Below are 15794 nucleotides of genomic sequence, written 5' to 3'. Positions count from 1 at the left end.
TGATTAGTCTGGATCTGGTCACGATAAACCTGTAACAATGACTCACAAAAAAATTTAAAGTGCACAAGATGTGCCAAACAGTACCAAATGCAGTTATATATAAGCCAATCAAAAAATACATGAAATTTGTTATTTGTCAGAAGAAAAACATTAATAAATAGTGTATACTTACTGGCACCCTCAGGAGAAACCATGATTTTTTTTTTCCCCCTCAATTCACTGCTTAAAAGAACTTTTGTTTCCTAAACAATTGAGATAGATAAAAATGATCAATTTTTCACTGTGGGTTAGGAGCCAGGAATGTCAGGACTGAGGTCCACATTTAATAACTCTATAGAATCCAACAGCACACATTTCTATGTCTAATCTCATTTTATTTTTATAGCCTCATTTTTCCTTTAGTTTCTCTGCCTTCAAGGCAAATCTCACTTTATTATAGTAATTTTGTAAATCACCTTAATATTTTTGAATAAGATGAATACATAAGTAATAAGTAAAATAAAGAAAAATGACTGTGTTTTAAGTATTCAGAAGGAAAGGTGACTTGAGTAGTTTAGTGATCTAATATTTCTGAGTGAGACAGACAGAGCCAGGAGAACTTGGAAAAGTTTTGCAATGTCTTTCAGGGTGATTTCCACATTTAAAAATTTGGAAGGTACCACTTAAGACATAGGACCATTATCAGGATTCGAGGAGATAATGCATTTAAAGTAGTTAGCCCAGAGCCTGGCATTGCCTAGACCCTCTATAGGTGTGAATTCCCATCTCTTTTCTGCTACCTCAAGATTCCTGCCCCACATAGTGGATATGAGGACTCGCTTCCCTCCAGGTCTCTAACCTGGAGGTACTTGGAGAGCTTGAGAAACAATGATCTGAACTCAATAAATTCCATTTATTATTTCCCCCGTGCACATAGCGCAAGGTTGTAGGCCATTTCTGCCCACTTCTCCTCTCTGCTGCCAGGTGGCATTTTCACTGCCTTATAAAATATTAAATATAATGGTTAACCTAGATCCATCTCTAATTTTACCTTTCATGTTTAAGTTAAATATCTATTTAAAGATCTGAGTTCATTAAAACAATGCCTTAGGTTGTAAATAAAGAGAAAACAAAAAGATAAAAGGGTAATTGGGTTTAAATGGTGTTGGTGATCTACTTGGTTTAGGTGCAGGAGAATTTCAGTACAAAAAGAAAAATTATCACCAAAGGAAATGTTCCATTAGATGAGTTAGCACTCTGAATACTTAAGCTAACTTTGATTAGCTTAAGTATTTGATTAGAACTGCAATGTTCTAGTATGTCTTAGTTTCCCTTTAATACAGCTTTAACTTGTAAGGCTAGTGTATAATTTACTAGCAGAGTCTTGCTCAATTAAGTTCATTCTTCTTAGCTGTTCCTTCTCCTCATGATGATGGCAGTTAATTGCACTAATGTGTGTCAAGTGTTCTTAAATGGAGAACATATTAACAAAAGGTGTTTTTTTTTAAGAATGTGAGAAGAGCACAGCGAACTAAATGTCTCCTGGATTCTGACCAATGAAGTTCCGGTTGCATGTTAGACGTGCAGTAACAGAACCATTGCTTACTCATTTGTAACAAAGAATACTTTCTTCAGAGACAGACTTTGCATATCAAAATAATACTTCACATTTAATGGATTCTAATCTTATCTGTTGTGACTAATGAATCGGTATTATCAAATTTGGCAGTAGTAGATTGTTTTTCTTATTTCACAAAGATTTGCAGATAATGAATAGGGTTATTTAATGATTGTGTCTCATGGGATTCAAGATTTAAAACATTTATGCTTTGTATTAATTGCTATAAATTAAAAACAGGAGACATTCTAACAGTGTTGGAATAGAGGGGTTATTTCATTAAACCTCCTTTTATAAATGATAGACTAAGTTAAGCTATAACTGCTTTGAAATGAAGAGGTAGCTGTACGTTAGAGAATTTACTTCATGTACAGTGAAACCTCACAAATTCAGATCAGCAGGAGTGACAATTATGTTTGTAAAATATGAATAATGAAATATGAAAATTTAATGCATCCTACGTGGGTCTGTTTTAGCTTGTAAGTTCATATAATATTTACGAGGTTAGGGACTGGTTGTGGAAGTCAAAACCTCTTCCAAACTGCTTATCTCATAGTTTGGAGTTTGTGATTAGTATATACATTATTGGAGTGTATTTATGATTTCTGAAGTTGGTGAGACAGTTTATTCCTGTGAGTGCTAAGAATTCCCCTCTGCAATCAAGTTTATTGCTATTAATCTTATTAGCAACTCACTTTGTTCTGGAAAACTGAAAACTAGCAAATTCAAATGTAAACTTCCATTTGGCTTCTATGATAATTTTGTTCACATTAGAAATCAATGGAACTTAAATAATGTTCTCATCTATGTCTCATTTATAGTTAAAATTTCATTATCATCAGTAAACCCTACTGAGGGTTCACGATGTGCCAGGGGCTGTACAAAGTACTTACATATAAAGTATCACTTAATTTTCATAACAGCCATAGGAAAAAAATTCCAAATTTATTAGCATTCCTATTTGACAGATGAGGACATTGAGTTTTAAGAGGTTAATCACTACTCCACTGGGTGAATTAGTTAAGCAGCAGAGGAGAAATCAAATATCTCTCTTCTGGGTTGCACTGAGGTTAAACACTCCATTATACTGTTGTGGATTGTGTGGACAAAGTAGCCAAGAGTGGTGTTAAACTGTGGAAGAAAAGCCTCTAGCCAATATGCAGGTTGCATGGGCTTATTAGCCAGTTCCAAGAAAAGGCAACAATATTCAACTTTGAAGTGTGTTGGAAGAAAACAGCTCTGCCTTCTGCATCATAATTTGGAACTGGGGAATCAGCACAGATAAAGCATATAAAATTTGCCAATGTGAGATTGTGTATTTGCAAATCTATAAGGGAAATTTGGACACAGTGAAAAAAAAAACACTTTTGGGGGAATAGGATTATTTTTTGCCCCCTTAAAAACTGGGGAGACTATCGAACAAGTAGTTACTTGGACTTGATAAAATCTATTAGGACACATGCTAGATATCTCTCTTCTTGCTCCAATGACAGATTTTTTTTTCATCTTTTATTTTGCTCATAGCTGTGAGTTTTTCTCCCCTTTTTTCTCTTGGTAGGTAGAAATAAAATTGTTGTGGAAGTTATTAGCTTTGCAGATATTGTCAACAGGTTATATCTTGGCTTCTGGAATTGTCATATGGAGAAGAAATACATATATATGTTTAGAAGATGGTATAAACCCAATATTATTGGGTAGTGAAGAGATTCTAAGTGGAGAGGAGTTGTTTTCTAATGCTAAACAAAATTAGTTGAAAAAAATATAATTTTCATCCATTTTGAACTATAAAGCAAATGTCAATTAAATTATACTGTTAAATCTAATGTCAGCGGTAAAATTGTGGTATTTAGTAAAAAAGAACCAATACAATTACTAACTCCTGATATTAGGTGAGCTGTGATGCAGTTTATAGTCATGGTATCCTTTTCTTTGCCCCTATCCTTCACAGCTAAGAAATCACTGCTAATTCTGCCTTGAGTGCAACAGAGGACTTTGGAGAGAGGCCATGCTTGAGCTGTGCTTTGAAGGAAGAGGCAGTTAGGGTCAAATGGAAAATCAGGAGGAAAGAGAATAGATGGGGAAAATGATAAGAAGATACGGGACATCAGATATGTTGACACATTATAAGTAAGCTCGGTAGGTAGAGCATGAAAGTGTTGGAGAGTAGAGATAGAAGTTAAAGTCAGGATGAGATCTTCACTGGCCAAGAAAGTAAGATTAATGAGTTGATACTTTTCCATGCTAATGAATGTGTTATAAGCAGTTGATGGTTTTGAAGCAGTAGTTTAAAATATTGTGGCCTAAAAAAATAAAATAAAAATTAAAAAATAAATAAAAATTTTTAAAAATTAAAAATAAGTGTGTTGAAATAGTATGGCCTGGTTTTTTAAAAGGTAATTTACATGGTAATATGGAAGTCTACTGGAGGAGGGAGAAATGGAGGCAAATAGATAAAGGAGTGCAAGTCTTGAGGCAAATGAAGGTTAAGGCTTGAATAAGGGAAGTGGTGGTAGGAAGAGCGGAGGGACAACAGATTTCATAGGCTTGATAATGGAAGAATCCACAAAATTGTGGAAAGGAGAAGATGCTGTGGATTGTGGCAGAGGTTGATGACTCCATTTGCTCTCTAATTCAGGGTTGAATAGTGATGTTTTTTATTTAACTAGATTATTTGTAAGAAAGAACCAAAGAAATATTTTTAAATGTACCAAAAATACCATAGAGAAGTAGCAGTAAAAGTATAGATTTCAGAAGAACCTCTGTAACATTAAATAAATAAACTTGCTTTGAATTCTTTTTTTTCTAGCAGAGGGTATCCATTATCTCCATAGGTAATGATAAGTGCAACCAAATTTGGAACCAGCATATCATAATACACTATCAACAAAACTTCCAAAACAGATCTCGAAAATATCTCAAGCTCCAAAGATTGTCTCCTGCATAGTAGTAGAGCTTAGCAAGTAGTAGATACTGAGATTGAAATTTAAAGAGGAACTATTGTATAAATTATGAAGCTAATAATTTAAACTATAAATAATTTAAGGCAAAATTAATAGGCTAACACAAAAAAGAAAATGAACTATGAAGACATTTTCAATGCTAAGGAATTTTTGTTACTGAATGAAAGAAGAAGAATGAAAAATATGGTTGAGAAGCACAAGTTCTGTTCTGATTCTGCCATGATTTGTTTCATGGTTTAGGACACATTTCTTAATCTCTAATGTTCCTGAGTCTAAAATGAATGTAATCACAGTTACCTTTATGTCTCTTCTAAGTATAGAAAAAAATTGCTGAATGTCTTCTGTTTTATTGAAGACATCATGAACTCTGGGGAAGATAGCTCAATGCTCAAATTCTGACCACTTGTAAAATGAGAATATTACTAACCAAATACATAATTTGTGAGAAACACCTTTTTTAAAAAATTACATATTTGGTAAAATTTCCATTGATTTTTATTTCAAAAGAGAAATGATTTTCAAAACTTTTGTGGTTACAAAAATAATCTTATCCAGCTTCACAGGGCTGTGTAAAGCAGAAAATGAAAGTTCTCATGTTTATTTTGTGAAGAAAATAAAAAGTGTAAGAAGCCCCCTCACCCAAGCCTTACAAATTTTCAATAGTTGGGTATATATTTTTCTAGCTCATATTTTCTGCACATACAAGCATAGATATTCATTTAATAATGTTTATTATACATATGTTAAATACACATACATCAATTTTTTTGTTTTCTTACAAAATATGGAATCATATTATGTATACTGATTTATAATTTCCTTTGTTCATGTAATACTTCCTGGTAGGCATCTTTTTGTGTCAGTACAAGCAAATCTATCTTGTTCTTTTTGCTAGTTGCATATTATTCTGTGGTTTCATGTAACATCAAGATGATGCAGCCCAGAGGGGGGACTCCTGAGATATGACAGAAAGGAGTGGGAATAACACAGGTATTGGAATTGCATAAGCATTGGAAGCCCATAGAGAGTCATTAGATGACTTTTGAAAAACAAGTTTAAACAAGTATGAATTTTTTTTACCATTTTTAATGTTTTCTAATCTGAAATTTTTTCAATAAAACATTTTCACTATTTTAATGAAGATTTCATTATTAGAAAGGTTACACATCTCTTTTTCTGTTTTTAACCTTCTGTGTTTTTCTTTTTAAATTGAGCATTCAGGGACACCTAGGTGACTCAGTTAAGTGTCCACCTTCAGCTTAAGTCATGATCCCAGGGTCCTGGGATGGAGCCCCCCATTGGGCTCTCTGCTCAGTGGGGAGCCTGCTTCTGTCTCTGCCTATTGCTCCTTCTGCTTGTGTGCTCTCTCTTTCTCTCACACACTAATAAATAAGTAAATAAATCTTTTCAAAAAAAATAAATAATTAAAAAAATGACCATTCCATTAACCATTTTTTTCTAATAATCATCTTTTTTCCTATAGATTTATGACAGTTCCTTTTATATTAATATTATTCCTTTGGTTTTTATATATATTATGTGTTTTTCTACAGTGTTTTTTTTTTAAAGATTTTATTTATTTATTTGACAGAGATCACAAGTAGGCAGAGAAGCAGACAGAGAGAGAGGAGGAAGCAGGCTCTCTGTGAGCAGAGAGCCCGATGTGGGGCTCGATCCCAAGACTCTGGGATCATGACCTGAGCCGAAGGCAGAGGCTTTAACCCACTGAGCTACCCAGGCTCCCCAGTGTTGTTTTTATTTTAAATGGTGGCTTGGTTTGGTTTAGGTTTGCCATGTTGAGGATTTAATACTAGTGATGAGACCTCTTAACCCACAGTTTCTCAATGATGAAAATCACATTTGACATTGATTGATTATGTAATTGAGAAAATCCCGAGATAAACAGCTAATTTTTAGGTTCCTTGTTTTGAAATTATCTCACTAAGCCTTCCATATTAAAGGAAAAAAATATTTTAGAAGTCACTTTTAAAGTCTTATCTTATGGTAATTACAACTATTAATTGGGGTACACAGATTATCTCTTCCATCAGTTGATATTTTCTTTTAAAGATTTTATTTATTTGCCAAAGAGAGGGAGAGCACAGGCAGGGGCAGCTGCAGACAGAGGGAGAAGCTGGCTCACTGCCAAGCAAGAGCCCGGTGCAGAACATGATCCCCAGGTCCTGGGATCATGACCACAGTCAAAGGTAGACACTAGATGCTTAACTGACTGAGCCACCCAAGCGTCCCAGTCAATATATATTTATTTATTTATCTCCTTGAATTTCTTATGATTTACACATGCATTTACCAGAAAACTGTGTTGGATATGTGATGATCCTCTCCCCTAGAAGCCTTAACTGATTTAGCTAGAGACAAAGACTGAGAGCCTGAGAAGCTCGACAGAAAGTAGCAGCTGAAAAACTGAGAAAGCTGAACACAGCAACCGGAGCATAATTGAAATCCAGGCCCTGTGAAGTAGTGGGTCCATGCAAACATCCCAAGCATACAACCCGAGTTATGAAGGGATGCCTGCTTGGGGTATGAGTAAAATACAGACCTAGAATGAACTCAGTCCCTAAATGGATAAAGGTCATCTGTCTCAAACCCTAAAACACTTCTGCCAGAAGAAAGATAAATCCTTTCTGAAGAAAACTAACGTCCTACAGATATTTAAATTGTATATACATTTTTCATAAAAAGTCTTTCATTCAATAAAAAACAGTAGACATTATAAGAGATTAATACAACAGAATTTAGATACTCAGATGTTATTATTGTGATTAATATATATTTAAGAAATTAACAACAAGGAAATATTTGGTTATGCACTTGAAAGTAAATTCTAGAACTGAGAACTACAACAAATGAAAATAATACTGGATTTACCAGCATGTTAGACACGAATGAAGAGAAAATTAGTTTACATGAAGATAGTACAGAAAAAATAACCACAATTATGTTCAAGATCACAAAAAATGTAAAATAAAGATTATTTATCAAAATTATATGGGGGGTGTAAAGGAAATCTCAACTAATTTCAAAAGATCAAAATCCTTCAAAATGTGTTCTTTGACTATAAGCTAAGGAGAAAACAGCAACAAAAAGAGCTGAAGTTAAGAAATCAAGATTAGACAAATAACATACGATTTCACTTATATATGGGATCTAAAAAACAAAGTGAATGAATAAGCAAACAAAAAGCAGAAACCTATAAATAAAGAGAACAAACTGATGGTTCCCAGAAGGGAGTGGTTTGGGCATGGACAAAATGGGTGAAGGAGATTGGGAGATACAGGCTTCCAGTTATGGAATAAATAATCATAGGAATGAAAGGTACAGCATAGGGAATATAATCAATGTTATGTAATAGCATTGTCTCGTAAAAGATAATAGCTACAGGTGTAGTGAGCAAAGCATAGTATAATAGAGATACTGAATCACTGTGTGGTACACCTGAAATTAATGTAACATTATGTGTCAATTATACTTCAGTTAAAAAAAATTAGGACAGTAAAATTGGAGAGTTCTCAAAGTAGAAAAATACCAAGATTAAAATTTTAAAATAGTCTGATTGGATTAATATGTATATCCAGCAAAATTTTTTTTAAGATACAGTTAAATGTAGTTCCTGTAAGAAATTTATGCCCTACATACACATAACAATTGAAGAAAGTACCCGGATTAATTACCTAAGAATCTTTCTTAAGAATTCAGAAAAGAAATAACATATTAAACTCAAAGAAAATGAGGAAATAATGAAGAGCAGAAACTGATGAAATAAAAAACACATAGTCATGTAACTACCAACATTAAGATATAAAATATATTTATCACCCCAAAAGTTTCTCCACATTCCTTTATAGTCAACCCCTCTTCACCAAGCCACTGGCAACCACTGATACATTTTCTCTTTTGTCTTTCTGATACTGTATCAGAATCATGGTATATAAGCCTTTGAACCCAGCTTCTCTCATTCAGCATAATTCATTTGGTACTCATCTGCATTATTACATGTATTGGTATTTTATTCCTTTTTATTGTTTAGTAAATTCCATCCTATGAATCTATCACTGCGGATTTATCCATTCATCAGTTGAAGGACACTGATGTTTGCAGTTTTTGGTGAATAAGAATTAAGCAACGGGTACAGTGTTTGCTATAAATACAGTTTCATTTCTCTACTACCTGGAGAGGGACTGCTGGTTAAACCTATATTTAGCTTTATAAGAAATTGCCAAATTGCTTCCCAGTCTGAATCTAACATTCTTTTTTTCTCAGCCAAAATATATCAGCGTTCTAGCTCCTCTGCAACCTTGCTAGCCGTGGTTTTGGCAGATTTTGTTTTACTTTGTTTCATTTTGTTTTTAAGCTGTTCTAGCAGACATATAATGGTACCACATTATAGTTTTATTTTGAAATTACCTAATAGTACTGTTGAACACATTTTCATGTGCTTAATTTTCATTAATTATCTTCCTTGCTGAAGTGTCATTCAAATCCTTTGCCCATTTTTTTTATTGGGTAATTTTTTTATTATTGAGATTGGAGAGTAATCTATGTATTTTTGGATAAAATTCCTTTATCAATTACATGTTTTGCAAACTGTTTTCTCCTATACTGTTGCTTGTGTTTTCATTTTCTCAGTAGTACTTTTTGAAGAACAAACTTTAATTTTCATAGTATAATTCACCAATATTTTATTTTATGATTTGAACTTTTTACATCACATCTAAGTAACCATTGCCTAGTGCAAAGTCAGAAAGATTTTCTATGTTTTGTTTTAGAAGTTTTATAGTTTAAGGTTTTATATTTAGGTATGTGATCCATTTTGAGCTAATTTTTTATATGTCATAAAGTATGGGTCAAGGTCTTTTTTTTTTTTTTTTTTTTTTTGCATATGGATATCCAGTTACTCTAGGACAACTTACTGAAGACTACCATTTCCCCACTGAATCACTGGAACATTTATTGAACAATAATTAACCTTGTATTTGAAGATGCAGTATCTTAATTACTGTATTTCATAGTAAACTATGAAGACAGGTGTTGTAACTGCTTCAGCTTTTTTTAACATTACTTTTTGTTCTTTCTGGTCTTTAGCCTTACCATGTAAATTTTAGAATCACTTTGTCAGTTTCCACAAAAATATCCTGCTGGAATTCTCATTGAGATTGTTTGAATCTATAAATCAATTTGGGAAAATTTGACATCCTAACAATATTGGATATATCTATCCACAAGTACAATATATTTCTCCATTTATGTTTTATTTGGTGTCTCTCCTCAACACTCTGTAGTCTTCTTCATATAAATTTTGTACATATTTTCATAGATTTATACCTAAGTATTTCATAACTTTTGGTGACATTATGATTGATACTGCAATTTAAATTTCAGTCTCCAATGGTTGAATGCTAATGTATAAAAATACAATGATTTGGATGTTGACTTTATATTCCATGAGGCTGCTGGACCATTAATGGCTTTTTCTCTAGTGGTTTTTTTTTTTTTTTAATTCTCTGCATAGATAATCATGTCTGAAAATAGAATTTTATTTCTTCCTTTGCTATCGATATGCCCCTTTTCTTTCTTTCTTTATTTTAAGTTTTTATTTATTTGAGAGAAAGAGCAGGCATGCACAAGCAGCAGGGAGGGGCAGAGGGAATGGGAGAAACAGATTCCCTGCTAAGCAGGGAACCAGACATGGGGCTCAATCCTAGGACCCTGAGATCATGACCTGAGCTGAAGGCAGATGCCCAATCGACTGAGCCACCCAGGGACTCTATATATCCCTTTTCTTATTTCTTTTTCTTGTTTTTTTTTTTTTTTAAACTTTAGGAATGCCAGTATAATGTTTAATAAGAGTAGTGATGTAAATATCACTGCTTTGATTTCAGTATTAGTATGAAACCATTAAGTATAATGTTTGTTGTAGGTTTTTGTACATTCTCTTTATAATGTTGAATTCCCTCTAATTCCTAGTTTTCAGAATTTTATTCATCATGAATAAATATAAAGCTTTGTCAGATAAGTTTTTCTACTTAGTCAATTAATACAATAAATTACATTGATTCATTTTTGAATGTTGAACCAACATTGCATTTTGGGGATAAACCTCTCTTGATGATGATGTATTATCCTTTTTATTTATGGCAGGATCAAATTTACCATGTTTTACTGAAGAATTTTGCAACTATTCTTATGAGAGAGTGTTTTTTGGTTTTCTTTTTGTACTTTTTTTAATATCAAAGCATTATAAAGTGAATTATTATGTTCTTCATTCTTGATTCAAAAAGTTAAAATAATTTCCTCCTTTTATGAGCTTAAAGCACTCTCATTATGTTATCACTTACAATTTTGTTGCTACATAATTATTACATAAAAAATAATACACTACAAATTATGTGATGTTAGTGGCTATCCATAAATGAAAACTTTTGAAATAAATTACATGCCTAAGTTTATTTTATATCCATAGAATAAAATTTAATGTTGAAACTAATTTGCATATATTCAAGTTATGTAAATTTTTTCGATCATAGCAAGTGTCCTGAGTTTAAATACTTGATAAATGTACAGATTCTGCACATAATTTTTAAAATATCAATTGACATTATTAGACAAATTGATAGATGGCAGTTGGTAAGGGATACATGATGAAACACAGCTTCCTTTGGTGCAAAGTTGGGCTAGAATAGTTTTATGTAGTGTCAGTGTTTTGTTGTTTTTTTTTTTTATTTGAGGTCATATTGAGGTCATGTTAACTTAGGTAACACTTTCTTTGCTATTCAGCATTGCTATTACTCCTTTTTTATTTAAACTCAAAAATATAAATGAACGTGAGAGTTATTTTTATTCCTTACCGTATTTTTTTCTTTCTTAGTATATATTATTTTTGTATTTATGTATATATTAAATATGTATTAGAACAGAAAATACTTTCAGTCTTAATATATTGGCATGTCGTGTTTTCAATATAATGAAAAGACTTAGTCATTCTATTCATTGGGCTTATATTACTGGGAGCCTTATCATAAGATTGAAAGCACGTACAAAGGAATGCATATTCAGCAGCACTAGGAATGTTAATCCTGAAGTTTATTTGATCTAAAACACAGACATACTTGGAAATTCTGGAGTCTTGAGGAATGGGTCCCCTGTGGGCCATTTTACTAGAGAAGTGGGGAGTCTTTCTGAAATAATTTAGTTTAAGCAAATAAAGAATGGAAGGACTCAAGCGTGCTTTAAGGAAAATGACTAACAGATGAATGTAAGGTGTTGTTTTGGCTATTATGTACTCAGAGCCTTTTGCCCTCTGTTCAAAATTGAGATACAACTAAAAGGGCTCTTTAGAACAAACACACACATAGCCTAAGACATCCATCAGGAGTTCCAGGCACCACTACCTTGGACTAACGTTACGGAGTCTATTTTACCAGCACTAAGTAACTGTGTTTATTTCTACACTCTGGTATGTAGCTTTGCCCCTGTCTATGAAAGTTTATAACGAAAAATCTCATAAATAAAAGTATTTATGAACCAGACATCAATTATTGTGGTATATATGTCAAGTGAGGTGTTTCATTTTTTAGACAGATTTCTCTTTTTGATGTACTCATATATGTGTTTGGTTTTAGGTTTCCTCAAGAACTGAACATGGGAAAAATAAGTGCTGAAATTATGTGGACCCTTTTCGCTCAAGATATGAAATACGCACTAGAAGGTAATTACAAATATTTATACTTCTTAGAATACATGTTTTAGGTAGATTGTGATTTTGTGTTCTTGATTTTAAAAGTAAAGAATTGATGCATTAAATGTTGTGATTAGTTCTAAAACTTATTTCCACATTGTAGGAAAATAAAGGTCTCCAAGTCTTTCAAAGCCCTCAAAAACATATATTTTTTAATCAAGTCATTGAAGCCTCAGGGTCGTACCAAGTATCTCACTCGTAGGCTCATGCTCAGATGCAGGGGTACCTCACAGAAGTTCATTTACCAGGGCAGACCATATTGAAGGTGTGAGTAGGTACAAATATTTGTCTAGATGGACTTGGAAATTGCATCCATGGCTATGAAAGTTAAAATCTGACCAAAGTCTTCAAAAAGACAGTGGCAGGCAGGGCTCTTTGCCTGAAATACTGTTCTCGATAAGTCCAAATCTTACAAGGCAAATAGAGCTCTTTAAAATAGAACTTTAGGGGCACCTGGGTGGCTCAGTAGGTTAAACTTCTGACTTTTGGTTTCGGCTCGGGCCATAGGATCCAGCCCCTGATCCAGTGAGCTTAGCTCTGCACTCAGCATGGGTCAGCTTGGAATTTTTCCCCCTCCCTCTTCCTGCCTCTCTGTTCTTCTCCCTATCTCTCTCTCTCTCTCCCTGTCTATATATATATACTCATATATATATATATGTGTGTATATATATGTATACATATGTATATATAATATATATGATGCATATATAATATATATCTTTCTGAAATATCTATTGTATGTATTATACAATATCTGTCTATCTGTATATATATCTTAAAAACAAACAGAACTCTAAGTTAAAAAATTCTATCAATATCCTCACACAATGCTTAGTTAGAAAACCAGAAACCAGTCCAGGTTTCCTGTCCTCTAGTAACTTATAGTCTAGAAGAAAATTTTCTTTGCATTTGTTCAACAGTATATTTTGAGCCCCTAGAAGCTAAGTGCCCACAAATATACTCAGTGTGGGGTCAGAGCAGAGAACACGACTGCCATGGTCCCTGCCTTCAACAAAATTATGGAGGGTAGTCACAAGTAATATGAGGTGATTAAGGTTAATGATGATATAATGTTTGGAGGAAAAGCATCTAAATCAGATTTGGGACCAGGGAACAAGGCAGCCTTTCTAGAAGAACTTCCTCTGTGCGAGTGTTATATGACAAAGACCTGAAGAATAAGTAGGAGTTAGTTCTGGGAAGAGATGAGCAGGAATCCTCTGTCTTGTCCTGTTAGAGGACAGAGCATTGGCAATGAGAGCGAACACAAGGCACATTTGAGGAAAGCACACTCAGCAGGTCCTATGAGCAAGAGGTAGTAAGAAGAAAGGCTGGAGACATTGACAGGGACTGGCATATGGGAGCTGGTGGACCATAGTGAGGAGTTTGACAAAAGATGGTAAAGGCATTTCAGAGGTTCATGTCCTGTTTAGATTTGCAACTTCAAAAAAGCATTTTGACTGTAACATGAAAAATAGATTAATAGGGTAAGAGTGGTTCAGAGTTCATTCTCATTGTATCACTGTTTTTGTTTTTGTTTTTATTAGTTTTGTTTTTTGGCATTGCTAAAACATAAACATGATGCTAGGGGACACGGTGGAAACATACAGACATTTTCATTATTTGAAAGAGGCACGCAGTAGATTTTAACATCTGATTTTCTGGCAAAGTCTGGGTCTCCCACCCACAAATACAGAAGTTTTCTATCTTTAATGTTAAACCAGACTCTTTGGAGGCAGAAATTCCTTATTTTGCAGTGAGATATTTGTTCTCTGTTGTATCAACCAGACGCGTTCTCTGCCTCTGCCTCTGCCTCCCACCAACCACATCCTTTCACGCCACTCTGCTGCAAATCTAGGAGTCTCCTTAGACTCCTTAGGTCAAATGGGAAGCACCAATACATTCGGCTGGTAAGTTTCTTCAGTTAGCATGTGCTCCCTTAGTCCCATGTCTTTCAGGCATCTCAACTTTGTAAGATCAACAAAGAATTCCTAATCTCCCCTGTCAAAATCTGCTTCTTCCTTCTGCCATATTTTTTTTTAAGATTTTTATTTTTATTTTTTTATTTGACAGAGAGAGATCACAAGTAGGCAGAGAGGCAGGCAGAGAGAGAGGAAGGGGGGGAAGCAGGCTCCCTGCCGAGCAGAGAGCCCGATGCGGAACTCGATCCCAGGACCCTGAGATCATGACCTGAGCAGAAGGCAGTGGCTTAACCCACTGAGCCACCCAGGCGGCCCCCCTTCTGCGCATATTGCAATATTGGCATGACCATTTATCCAGTTACTCAAGTCAAACACAAAAGGGTTTTGTGGATTCCTTTCTTTTCCTCAGCACATTCTAAGTTCAACTTTTTCCAACCTGCTGCTATTTCCTTGACTTCTCTTCCCACCAGTCTTCATAAGCAGTGATGTGGGCCTCATTTTAATCTCATCCTCTTGGGATCCAAAGTCACTGCCAGGAATAACCTTATTTTAATCAGCTATCTAGCAACTAATCAGTATCTTTTATTTGTGTATTTATGTATATGCATTTGATTGCTTCTTAACTGGCTGTAACAATGTAAGGGTCTTGCCTGGAGTGATGCCTACAAGATAGAAGAGACTCAGTAACTACTTGCTGAATAAACAAAGACTTCACTGGGTAATCCCAACTCAGTGGAGGGGTGAGCAGAGGAAGAGACTTCCACTTGTGATCTTCTTGGGACATTCCAAGAGGTCAACGCCTTTGTGCATTATCATTCTCACCTGTAACAAGAAAAGTTTACACTGGATCAGAGGGTTGGGCCATGGGCAGGGGGGCTTCTGCCCACACTTTGGAAGAATGTGATTATTTAGAACAATCCTATGGTGGCACTGTTTGCCAGTACACATTTTCTTCAGGCCAGGCCTCTCTTTTCTTATGTAATAACATTTGTATAACTATTGGTGTTTTATGTTACATTTACTTTTAAAATAAGTAGTTATTTTAGAGGATTAAGCATGCTATTTCTGTTAAGGAATTTAATCTCAAAAATTTAATATTTGTTAGAAACAGCAATGAAGATAGGAATGCTACAAGTAAAGTGTATGTAACTTTGCTTAGATGTTTACTGATTATAGATTAATAACTCTGTGTAAGAAGAGTACCCAAAATGCTGAGACTGTAGCATCAAAAATCAGGTCCAAGATCAAGAGTAAATAATTTTGTAGTTATCTTAGCTTTTTTGAGATAAGAATCCCCTTTTTATTTTTTTATTTTTTTTAAGATTTTATTTATTTATTTGACAGACAGAGATCACAAGTAGTTAGAGAGAGAGAGAGAGAGGAGGAGGAAGCAGGCTCCCAGCTGAGCAGAGAGTCCGATGTGGGGCTCGATCCCAGGATCCTGAGATCATGACCTGAGCTGAAGGCAGAGGCTTTAACCCACTGAGCCACCCAGGCGCCCCAAGAATCTCCTTTTTAAAAAGAATTTTTATCTGACTTTTTAAAATAGTTTTAGTGAGAGG

General features: G+C 34.2%; 1 protein-coding gene across 1 annotated transcript in view; it reads left to right on the top strand.

Moving 5' to 3' along the window:
* Positions 1-15794, top strand: part of UNC13C (unc-13 homolog C) — a 601184-nt gene that overhangs the window by 409570 nt on the left and 175820 nt on the right. Inside the window, exon 21 of the mRNA XM_032864917.1 lies at positions 12198-12283. Within this exon, the coding sequence (XP_032720808.1) occupies positions 12198-12283 (86 nt within the window). The remainder of the gene's footprint in view (positions 1-12197; positions 12284-15794) is intronic.

Source organism: Lontra canadensis, unplaced genomic scaffold (genome assembly GCF_010015895.1).
Source record: "Lontra canadensis isolate GAN:19392208 unplaced genomic scaffold, GSC_riverotter_1.0 scaffold28, whole genome shotgun sequence".
In the NCBI taxonomy this organism is placed as follows: Eukaryota; Metazoa; Chordata; class Mammalia; order Carnivora; family Mustelidae; genus Lontra; species Lontra canadensis.
The sequence above is the reverse complement of the archived record's forward strand: the minus strand, read 5'-3'. Positions and strand labels throughout refer to the sequence as shown.